The sequence below is a fragment of the Bubalus bubalis genome, chromosome 9, assembly GCF_019923935.1.
Source record: "Bubalus bubalis isolate 160015118507 breed Murrah chromosome 9, NDDB_SH_1, whole genome shotgun sequence".
NCBI classification, from domain to species: domain Eukaryota; kingdom Metazoa; phylum Chordata; class Mammalia; order Artiodactyla; family Bovidae; genus Bubalus; species Bubalus bubalis.
The window spans coordinates 57,967,552-57,979,973 of record NC_059165.1 but is presented as its reverse complement, the minus strand read 5'-3'; the positions used below and the strand labels follow the sequence as shown (position 1 = coordinate 57,979,973).

General features: G+C 41.0%; 1 protein-coding gene across 3 annotated transcripts in view; it reads left to right on the top strand.

Annotated features, from left to right (window-relative positions):
• The first annotated feature begins 1,132 nt into the window (after positions 1–1,132).
• NDFIP1 (Nedd4 family interacting protein 1) overlaps positions 1,133–12,422 on the top strand; it is a 52,882-nt gene continuing 41,592 nt past the window's right edge. For 2 of the 3 annotated variants that reach the window (XM_044947551.2, XM_044947550.2), the window contains exon 1: positions 1,133–1,413. In XM_044947551.2, coding sequence (XP_044803486.1) covers positions 1,351–1,413 — 63 coding nt within the window. In that variant the 5' untranslated portion in view covers positions 1,133–1,350. The remainder of the gene's footprint in view (positions 1,414–12,422) is intronic. The other variant, XM_006062638.4, reaches the window with a different exon arrangement.

The following is a 12,422-nucleotide window of genomic DNA, read 5'->3' as shown; positions in this document are numbered from 1 at the left end:
CAGATGGCTGGGTATGATAGAAACAGCAGACCTCAAATGCCTGTTCCAGGATCAATAACTATACTGTGCTAGATGCTATGGGAGATACCAAAATATTTCAAAGATAAATAGTGTCATCTTTACAAAGTTTATAATTTGATTGTATGATAATGGTTAAGAAAGCTAGCTTGATGAGTTTATAACCCAACTTTACCCCTTACCAGCTCTGTGTTCTTGTGTAAAATATCTAATGTCTTCAAGCATAACTCCCCCCATCTGTGAAACATCAATAACTGTATCTCCTATATGGCCCTTCCGCTGCCTCCTTTCCGTTCTTCCACAAGGCAAACCTCTCACTTTCCTCACCGTCTTTGCATTTATGTTCCTCCTGGAAAGCTCTTCACAAGTCTACATCTTTGAAGTTTTGCCTTTCATGACACCTCCTCAGAGAGCTTTGGTTCAGAAAACATCGTGTCTATATCCACAGAGGCTGTTAAAACACTAAAGGACTACATAAAAATAGCGGATGCTATTATGATCACTCAGGGGTCAAGAAGTTTTCCAGGATTTAGGGTCAGCAAACTTTTTCGATAAAGGGCCAGATAGTAAGTAATTTAGGATTTGCAGGCCATAATAAACAAACGGGAGCGGCTGTGTTCCAAATAAAACAATTTATGGACACAGAAAGGTGAATTTCACATGCTTTCCACAGTCATTGAACCGGATTTAGCCTCTGCCCTGTAGTCAACTGACCCCTAGTCTACGGAGGATGGCAGACAAGAAGGAAGTGGATAAGAACTGAGATACTGCAGCCAGATAGATACTAGGGGTCAGATGGCTGCTGTGGGAGACTGTCAATCTCCCTGGGCACCAACGACCTCTAAAATGGGGCTGTGGCCTCTGTCTGGGGTGTGTGAGGAGGGTTCAAAGTAGCACGCAGAGAAAGCTTGGTGCTTAGAACCAGGCACCCATCACCAGCGTCGCCCTCTCTGCGGTGACCTGCGACCTGTTTTGGAAGGAACCGACTCCGACGCCTCAGCCTCGGGGAGCGGAACGACGGGCGGAGCCCACAGGGGGCAGCTGCACCGCCGGGCGAGGCCGGGCCTGACGGGCCGGGCTGCGCGAGTCGGGGGCGGGGCGGCGGCGCAGCGTCGTCGTCGTTGTCCCCGCCTCCTCCCCAGGGGCCGCGTCTGAGCCTCAGCGGCGGCGGCGGCGCTCACTACCCGAGGAGAGCGGCTGGCCTGGTAGCGGCGGCGGCCACCGAGACCCACCCGAGGCGCGTCCCAGTCGGCCTCCCGACGCCCCCAGGCCGCAGCGCCCGCGCCCCTTCAGCTTGCTCGCTCGTCCTCCTTCCCTGCAGCCGGCTGCGCCATGGCGTTGGCGTTGGCGGCTCTGGCGGCGGTGGAGCCAGCCTGCGGCAACCGGTACCAGCAGGTGAGCAGCGCCCAAGTGCCCCCCCCCTCCCCCGGCCCTCCCCGACCCCGGCCCGGCCCTGCCCGCTGGCCGCTTCAGGCCTCTTCTCCGGCCCCGCCTGTAGCCAACTCGACTCCGCGGCTTGCCAGGCCGCGCTGGGCCTGGGCCGGCCGGGCGGGCCCCGGGCTTGGATTCGAGGCGGCCGCGGGCCGGGACCGTCCCTCCGCGACGCGGGGCGGGAGTCGGACGGTGGAAAAACCTCCGCCCTGCAGTGTTTTCCGCATTTCCCACGGCGGGCGGGTCGCCGAGTCAGAACCCGACACCCTCCGGAGGCTTTGACCTGAGGGCATTCAGTTTGCCTTTTTCCACGTTGAATTTGATGTCACTGGAAAAGGGGGGGAAAAAAAACCACCAAACCAAAAACGTGAAATGTAAAGGAAATTAGGTGGAGAGAAGATTAAAATCGCTGCTGCTGCTGCCGACAGCTCTCCGCAGTGAGATGCGATTACTCAGGGTTTCAGAGCCTAGTCTGCTCGTCAAAACCCATTCCCCTCGCTTGCATTTAAAGACAGAAGTCAAAATGATACGAGGGACAAGTCCCAGTTCGCAGTAGATTTGGGAAACGCGATGTTTAACTAGTGATGCCCCTAAAATGTCGAACTACGTAACGTTGCAGGCTGCAGGGCGTGTGCTCGGCTGTGTGTTTTCCAAGCTTGGAAATGACGTTTAAAGAAATTGAATAGCATAGCTGGGGAGAAAATGTATAGAGGATGGGTGGATTATTATCTCGGGTATAATTTCTTAATTGAAGCCCTAGGGAAAAAAGCTGCTTGTTTTACTCGCCTATCTGTAGCCTGATTTCCCTCGGAAATTCGAGGGAGACATTTTGCAGGGTTTTTAGAGGTATTTAACACATCGTAATTGTGGGAATTGATCCAGGTGGCTAACTGATGTTAGCCACCAGGTTAACCTGATGGAACCGCAGGTATCTGCGTGCAGTTTTTTCAGATGCTTTCAGTTTAATTTGCATATAAATGGAATTGTGCTTTTATGAAATTAAATGTCCTATCATAGATGATCTACAGTTTTATGTTTTATAAGTGAGGAAAACCAATATGATTAAAACATGTAGATTAATCCTGGTGGGGCCAGTTGCTGGGTTTTTTTTGCTATCATCAGCTCTGTGTTGTAATTTCCTCCCTCCTACAGCCTGACTCCTCATATGACTAATTTTAAGAATTTAGCTTTTTGGTTTCATAAGCACGCTCAAATTGTGGCAATGCAGTCTAGTCCTTAGTTCTCTCACAGCCTGGGCTACGTGCTTTTTTGTATGACCTTGGGCAAGGCCCTGGGTTCCTCTCTGCTTTAGTAAAATACAAATGACAGGTATCACTTAACTGTCACCGAGGTGTTCACAGATCACATGTATCGCATATTGTGATCTAGTTCATTCTTTCATCCTGCCTAGGATAAAGCAAACAAGCAAAAAGCTGAGGCTTTTCTTTGTACTGCCATCTTCTTGAGCTATTAGGTAATGTTGACATACTGCTAGAAACAAAAAATGGTGAAGTATTAAAATTACGTATTTCTTGGTGTAGTGGTTAATAGCTTTAAATATGCAAAATTGAGGTATCTTAAGGACAGGCCATCTTTTTTACTTAAAAAAAAATCATTGTTTTGAAGAAATCTTCAAAAATAGAATGAAAAAAAGAACTGACATTCCTAGAAAATATGCAAAATACGAAAGCCAAAAAAAAAAAACACCCCAAAACAAAACCAAAACCCCACACCAAAAACCTATCACCTATAGATAACCAAAGTTAATATTTTGTGTATCTTTGTGTACTTACAGCTGTGTAAATATACACAAGGGTAGATCAGTGTACGTGTCCAGATAAGGAAAGTTAATATTGATTGAGCATTTACTCTGTGCCAGTCATGGTACTAAGTACTTTACATCCATTATTTCACTTAATCCTCACAGAACCCCTTTGAGACAGTGTTTGATGTTGTATAGATGACGTTAAATGACGAAGTCAAGACTCTCTGGAGGCACGGTAACTTGCTCAAGGTCACCGCTTCTAAGTAGTGATTACAAGGGTAAATACACATTCAACTACTTAAACACAGGCTTATGGCCCAAATATAAGCATGTACATTAGCAGATATATACATATACATTTGTATTGTCTTATGCACCCATACATACGTACACAGGCACATCTTTGTACATACATGGCAGTTTTATGGGCCTCTGATGATACTTTCACACACTTTGTGCATATGTGTACATCTGTGTTTACATACCCACATGTTCCGAAACACATTTGCCTTCTCAAGTTTTCATGTGTATGTATTGAGCACCTGTGTGTAAAAAGGCAGACACTATAGCTGTATAATGAGATGGGTTCATATTTTAACATCTGCATAGCATGCAATTGTATGGCTAGACCATAATTTAATCAGTTGCCTATTGTTGGTCTCTAAGGGTGTTTATAATTTTTTTCAATCACTAAAGTTTCTTTTACATCTTCAACTATTTCCTTAGTATAAATTTCTAGTGGGTGGAAATGCTTGGTCAGAGAATATACATATTTAAAAGGCTTTCGAATTATGGAATGTTGTTGAATTGTCTAGGCAGCCTGATAGCATGGTACTTTTTGGTTGTCACAAAGGGACCTCTGACTTCTATTTCATATGGTTAGTCAAATTGAGCTGGTCTTCTAATGAAGTAAATGTAGGAGAAAACTATGATTCATTCGTAATTGCAACCAGTGGTTTTGCCTTTATGGTCTTTTGATTGGTAGAGCAATATGTCCCTAATTGGAATTTAGCATCACCCCAGACTACACAGATAGTTGGGGCTCATAAATTTCCTGTGGCTTTATTTTTTTCTCTTTTTGCGATTTGAAACATGAGCTTGTGTGTCCATACCTTCTGAAGCGCTGTTTCAGGAAGCTCTAGGGAGGCCTAGTGTTGAAAACCTTGTTGTGTGCTGCCCTCTCTGAGGCCATTTACCCTGTTCATCCATTCCAAGCTACGTTTGCCTCACTGTAGTAGATCATGGGCTATGTCGTGCATCTTCCCAAATACTTACTTCCTGATATGTTTAGAGATATTTGGATTTAAAACCAGTGAAAGTAGGCAATGATGACACTGCTGTATCTGCTTAAAAACAGGCTGCAGAATGTTTGTTTTAGATGACTCCCTGCCTGCTAAATAAGTGAGTTGCTTGTGGCATCACTCATAAGTGTGTATTGTAGTCTGCTGGCGTTGTGGATCGGCTTTGGGTACGTTCTTTCAGTATTGTGAAGGAAGGTTTTGAGAAATGAGGGAAAGAATTTCATCTCGGGCAGGCCAAACATTTTGAGAAATGAGGGAAAGAATTCCATCTCGGGCAGGCCAAACATTTTGCATGTTCAAGTGTAAAATGACGTCATGATTCTGGAGGAAGGGGTGAATGGTGCCTCTGTGGCTCTTTTTTTAATTTTTATTTTGTTTAGTATACTCACGTTGTGCAGCCTTAATTTCACCACCATCCATTTCCAGAAAATCCTTACCCCCTTAAACAGTAACTGTCTTATTTCCCCCTCCCCAGCCCCCTGACAGCCACCATCCTGCTTTCTATCAGTGAATTTGATCACTCTGAGTACCTCATATAGGTGGAGTCATACAGTATTTATCCTTTTGTGACGGGCTTATATCACTTAGCATAATGTCCTCAAGGTCCATCCACATTGTGTCATGTGTCAGAATTTCATTTCATTTTAAAGCTAAATAATATCCATTGTATGTGTATACTATATTTTATTTCATCTGTCAATACATTTTAGCCATTGTGAATAATGCTGCTGTGAATAATGGGTAAATAAGTTTCAAAAGAGTCCAAGCTTTGAGTTCTTTTAGATATATACGCAGAAGTGGAATTGTTGGTTTACATGGTATTGCTTCCTTGGTAGCTCAGCTGGTAAAGAATCCACCTGCAATGCAGGATACCCCAATTTGTTCCCTGGTTCAGGAAGGTCCCCTGGAGAAGGGATAGGCTACCACTCCACTTTACTTGGACTTCCTTGGTGGCTCAGATGGTAAAGAATATGCCTGCGACGCGGGAGACCTGGGTTCGATCCCTGGGTTGGGAAGATCTGCTGGAGAAGGGAAAGGCTACCCTCTCCAGTATTCTGGCCTGGAGAATTCCATGGACTGTACAGTCCATGGGGTCACAAAGACCTGGACTTGACTGGGTGACTTTCACTTTCACTATGGTATTGCTATTTTTAATTATTTGAGAAACTGCCATACTGTTTTCCATAGCAATGCACTGTTTTATATTCCCACCAGCAATGCATAAGAATTCCAGTTTTGTCACATTCTCATCAACATGTATGCTTTCTGTTTGTGTTTTGTTTTTGTTTTTGATAAAGCCTGGGTGTGAAGTGGCATCTCATAATGATTTTGGTTTGCATGTCCCTAATGATTAGTGAAACTGAACATCTTTTATGTGCTTGTTGGCCATTGGTACATATTGGAGAGATGTGTATTCAGATCCTTTGCCAATTTTTGAATTGGGCAAATTCAAACATTCAAATTTTTTAATTGTTGGCTTTTTGTTACTGAGTTGTAGGCGTAATTTATTTCTTTATTAAAATTGTAATTGGTTTACAATGCTGTGTTAGTTTAAGGTGTATAGCATAGTGGTTTGGTATTTTCTCAGATTATAGTCCATTATAGGTTATTACAAGATAATGAGTATAATTCCCTGTATATGTATATTCTTGTTGCTTATTTATTTTACATATAGTAGTTTGTATCTATTAATCTCATACCCCTAGTTTGTACTTCCTTCCCTTTCCCCTTTGGTAACTACAAGTTTGTTTTCTAAATCTGTGAGTCTGTTCGTTTTGCATATACGTTCTTTTTTATTATTTTTCAGATTCCACATGTAAGTGATATACAATATTTGTCTTTATCTGACTGACTTCACTAAGCATATTATTCTCTAGGTTCACCTACTTGCTGCAGATGGCAGTATTTCATTCTTTTTTGTGGCGGAATAATATTCCATTGTGTGTATATATTAAGAAGGTGTGGGGGGTGTGTGTGTGTGTTTGTATCTCACATCTTCTTAACCCAATAGTTGATGAGCATTTGGGTTGCTTCTAGGAGTAATTTGTTAGTATTTATTTATATTGTCAACTTTTTACTTTGTAAAATTTCAAGCATACAAAAATTTAGTGTAATAAAACTTATGCACCCATCACTCAGCTTCAACAATCAACAAATAGTTAACTTTTTCATTTATACTGTCTATTATTTTGTAGCAAATTCTAGAAATCACGTCATTTCATCCATTAATATTTCTGTGTGTAACTCTAAAAGGCAATGGTATGATATTTTAAGCATATATTATCACATGAGGAAATACGTCATGAAAGCACTTTTGTATAATTTGTCATGAATGCAGAACCAGCATTTGTGAGTGACAGGAGCTGCAAATCTTCAACTCTCCGTTGTATCTAACTCTCAGTGAAGTACTCTAGGAAAATCTGGCATTGCCTAAACTGATGCCACCCATTGGTTTCCCTGCATATAACTTCAAATTACTTTATCCTGAACACTACCAATATTACATTACTCTACATTAAATTAGATTATAAAATAACCCTACCATGAGAGTGATATTGTATTTTGCTAATTAAAAGAGGAAAGACTTAGAGAAATTCAAGTGCCATTCTCTGATTTACTTGTTCTTAGGGCTTTAAAATGATTACTTCAGGTTCTTAATAATTTATTCTTATATTATCTTTGAACAGTATAACTTTTTAGTGGAACCATATTTTTATAGTAATGGATAATGCTCATTTAGATAAAACAACTTTTAACACTTTAATTAGAGATTGATGCAAAGAATCAACTTGGTGATCTCATCCTTATTCTCGTTACTTTTGCCAATATACCAGGCAGTTGGTGAATATCATGTATTGAATCTGTTGAATTTTACACAGTCCAGTTGTAATTAATTGCTTCTCATGGCTGTGTAGATAGATGTATAGTGTATGTTGTCACCTTCACCAACTGAGTGTTAACAGACTTCACTTTGCACGTCCTGCTATTACAATTAGACTCATTTTTTTTCCTGAATAGCACAATTTAAAGTTTTAGATACTAGCTCTCAGTATTGATCAAATTTAAGAACATTTCTAGTGAAATATTTTCTTACTGTATTATATATTTTCCCCTAGCAGTTTAGTATAATCTTTGACAGTTTTTCTTTTAAATTTGTGTATTGCAGTATTATCAGTTGGTAGTTAATCAGTGGCTTGAATGTGATTTGGAGGTCTTTCTGGAGATTGGATAGTCTATGAATAGAAACATAAAGGTTGATGGGACTTCCCTGGTGGTCCAGTGGTTGAGAATCTGCCTTTCAATTCCGGGGGCGCGTGTTGGATCCTTGGTTGGGGAACTAAGATCCTACATGCTGTAGAGTAACTTAGCCTGCACACCGAAATTCCTGAGCCTGCAGGCTACAACTAGAGCCCTTAGCCACAATGAAAGATCTCCCGATGCAGCGAGGATACCTCTTCCTGCAGCTAAGACCTCATGCAGCCAAATAAATCAAGTACAAAGGTTTAAGGAGTGGTTTCTGTTTAATAACAATTTCATTTTATTTGTCATTCAGTACTTAAATGTGGCAGTAACGTTGAACATTTCTTGTTACAGAATAGCACACAGATACATTCTTCATATTCTAGAGTCAAATAGTAACTTGTAAAGGAAAGCTTGACTTCCCTCCCATTCTTTTCCCCAGAGGCCTGACTGCTTTGCACGTTTGGTGTGTGTTCTTTAGGCTTTTTTCCTTTCCTTAAAAAAAAATGTTAAAAATATTAAAAAAAATAAACTTTACTTTTTGTAACATTTTTAGATTTTCAGAAACATTGAAGGTAGTATAGTTTCTGTATACACCAGACCCAGTTTTCCCACTAACATATTAGTATGGTACATTTGTTGACAATTAATGAACCAATTGGAGAAGGCAATGGCGCCCCACTCCAGCACTCTTGCCTGGAAAATCCCATGGATGGAGGAGCCTGGTAGGCTGCAGTCCATGGGGTCGCTAAGAGTCGGACACGACTGAGCGACTTCACTTTCCCTTTTCACTTTCCTGCATTGGAGAAAGAAATGGCAACCCACTCCAGTGTTCTTGCCTGGAGAATCCCAGGGACGGGGGAGCCTGGTGGGCTGCTGTCTATGGGGTCGCACAGAGTCAGACACGACTGAAGTGACTTAGCAGCAGCAGCAGCAGCAGCAGCAGCAGCAATGAACCAATATTATGTTATTATTAACTAAGTGAAAGTGAAAGTGAAGTTGCTCAGTCGTGTCCGACTCTTTGCGACCCCATGGACGGTAACCTACCAGTCTCCTTGGTCCATGGGATTTTCCAGGCAAGAATACTGGAGTGGGATGCCATTTCCTTCTCCAATTATTAACTAAAGTCCATACTTTATTAAGATTTTCAGTTTTTATCTATGTCTTTTTTTCTGTTTCAGGAGTCTGTACAGATTCCACATTACATTAGGTCATATCTCCATAGACTTCTCTTGGTTGTGACAGTTTCTTAAGTTTTCTTTGTTTTTGATGACCTTGACATTTTTAAGAAGTATTAGTCAGTTATTTGTAGGCTGTCCTTTCTTTGGGATTTGTTAGATGCTTTTCTCATGATTAGATTTGGGGAGGAAGCCACACAGAGGTAATCTGCTGTTTTCATCACATCATATCAAGAATGCATACTGTCAACATACTATCATCAACTTATCACAGTTGATGTTGACCTTGATCACCTGGCTAAAGTAGTGTTTGTCAAATCTCTCTACATAAAATGACTCCACCTTCCCCCTCCCCTTTTGTACTGTGCTTTTTGGAAGGAAGTCACTCTGTTCACTATGTACAGCTTATACTTAAGGATTGGGGAGTTAAGTTCCACCACCTCATTGAGGGTAATGTGTCTACATTAAGTTATTTGGAATTTTTCTGCATGGGACATTTGTCTCTTCTTCATTACTTTATTTATTCATTGATACTGGTATGGGCTCATTAATGTTATTCTTTGAATTATAAGCCAGCACTATTTTGTTAGGTTGTTCTAGCTTTTGCCATTAGGATCTCCTTCAGTTGGTACTTGTATCTCTTTGACAGAGCTCCATCTTTGTGGTTTTTAAAGCACTTCTTAACTTTTTGGCACCAGACTTACCATGTATAGTTCCTGAGCCATCCTGGAATCAGCTGTTTCTTCAAAGAACCCTGGTTCCTTTTATTGGAGAATGATGTTAGAAACCACGGTCTGTGTTCATTGCACCTGAAGACTCCTGCTTTTTTTGTTTTCTTTCCTTCCTTTTCATCCTTCCTTTACTCTTAGTGACGAGCACAGTTTTCTGTATATAGTAACTATTCATTAAATACCTATTGAATGACTTCAATCCCTGAGAATGTATTATGGTATGTAATATTAATTACATTAATTAAGAGAATAAGATAGTGGATAAATGGCATCATTTTGAGATGGAAGTGATCATGTCTTCCAGAGACTTGCAGGAAGCTTCTGAGAAGATGGAGCTTGAGCTTGGCCTTGAAGGACGGGTAAGAGGTAGGTGGGGAGACCAGGACTTGGGAGAAGGGGGTAGAGATGGACTTTCATGATTTGTTGTTTACCTGGGGAACTTGTTTCACTTGCTAGAAAAATCACCTATCACCTTTTCTGGTCAGGAATCGTCCTCTTCCTCTACCTGGAATGCTGCCTTCTTCCCAGTGCCCCTCTCAGTTTAGGTAGTCTGTCCTAAGGGGAGTTTGAGTTCCTCCCCTCTCTCTGTTTGGTTAGTTTCCCATGAATACTAGATTCCCCTTTCATGACACATTTTGTAACCACATTTTAAACCTTTTTTCTGTTTATTAGGTTGATACAAAAGTTAATTGTAATTTTGCATTGTTGGACTTTGCTGTTTGATATTGGAATACATTCTTAAATGTGATTGTTATAAATCATTTTAATGTACATTTTGCACTTTATATTTTTTTGCTAATGATACTGCTTGCTGTTTATTTTGTATTTATTTTAGACTAGGAAAATGATGTTAGACAAAATGCAAATTCAAGCTATTTTCTTATTTGAGTTCAAAATGAGTCATAAAGTATTGGAGACAACTCACAACATCAGCAACATATTTGACCCAGAAACTGATAATGAATGTGCAGTGCAGTGATAGTTCAAGAAGTTTTGCAAAGGAGATGAGAGCCTTGAATATGAGGAGCATAGTTTCCAGCCGTTGGAAGTTGACAACGACCAACTGAGAGCAAGCACTGAAACTGATCCTCTTTCAACTACACGAGAAGTTGCCGAAGAGCTCAGTGTTGACCATTATATGGTTGTTCAATGTTTGAAGCCAATTGGGAAGGTGAAAAAGCTTGATAAGTGGGTGCCTCATGAGCTGATTGCAAATAAAAAAATTGTCCTTTTGAAGTATTGTCTTCTCTTATTGTACACAACAACAGCAAACCATTTCGCTATCAGATTGTGACTTGTGACAAAAAGGGATTTTATGCAACCAATGATAAACAGCTCAGTGGTTGGACCTAGAAGAAGTTTCAAAGCATTTCCCAGAGTCAAACTTGTACCCCAAGAAGGTCATGGTCACTATTTGGTGGTCTGCTGCTGGTGTGATCCACTACAGCTTTCTAAATCCCAGCAAAATGATTACATCTGAGAAGTATGCTTAGCAAATCGATGAAATGCACCAAAGAGTACAATGCCTGCAACCAGCATTGGTCAACAGATGCTGGGCCCAGCAAGGGCCCAGTTTTACCGCATGACAATGCCTGACTGCATGTCACACAGCCAATGCTCCTAATGAATGAATTGGGCTATGAAATTTTGCCTCATCTGCCATATTCACCTGACCTCTTGTCAGCTGACTACCACTTCTTCAAGCATCTTGACAACTTTTTTGCAGAGAAAATGCTTCTACAAACAGCAGGAGGTAGAAAATGCATTCTGAGAGTTTGTCAAATCCCAAAGCACAGATTTTTATGCTACATGAATAAACAAACTTATTTTTCGTTGACAAAAATGTGCTGATTATAATGGTTCCTATTTTGATTAATAAAGGTGTGTTTGAACTTAGTTATCAGTTCAGTTCAGTCGCTCATGTCCAACTCTTTGTGACCCCATGGACTGCAGCATGCCAGGCTTCCCTGTCCATCACCATACTCCCGGCTTGCTCAAACTCATGTCCATTGAGTTGGTGATGCCATCCAACCATCTCATCCTCTGTCATCCCCTTCTTCTCCTGCCTTCAGTCTTTCTCAGCATCAGGGTCTTTTCCAGTGAGTCAGTTCTTCACATCACGTGGCCAAAGTATTGGAGTTTTGGCTTCAGCATTAGTCCTTCCAGTGAATATTCAGGACTGATTTCCTTTAGGATTGACTGATTTGATCTCCTTGCAGTCCAAGGGACTCTCAAGAGTCTTCTCCAACACCACAGTTCAAAAGCATCAATTCTGCAGCGCTCAGCTTTCTTTATAGTCCAACTCTCACATCCATACGTGACTACTGGAAAAACCATAGCTTTGATTAGATGGATCTTTGTTGGCAAAGTAATGTCTCTGCTTTTTAATATGCTGTCTAGGTTTGTCATAGTTATAATGACATATAACTATATAGAACTTAGTTACAATAATTTAAAATTCCTACAGTCCCAACCTGCAATTACGTTTGTGTGTATGTGCTCAGTTGTGTCTGATTCTTTGCGACCCCGTGGACTGTAGCACACCAGGCTCCCTTGTCCATAGGTTTTTCCAGGCAAGAATATAGCCCTGCAGTTACATTTGCACCAACCTAAATATTTTGTTTTCGTATCTTACATACAGTTCTTCTTACATATAGGTTAGAATCAGATATTACAGGCTTGTTACAAAAAACAGCAGTCTCCTGCTTACTTTTGCCTGTTTCTTAGCTCTTTCTTTTGCTGTTTTGTTATTATTTGT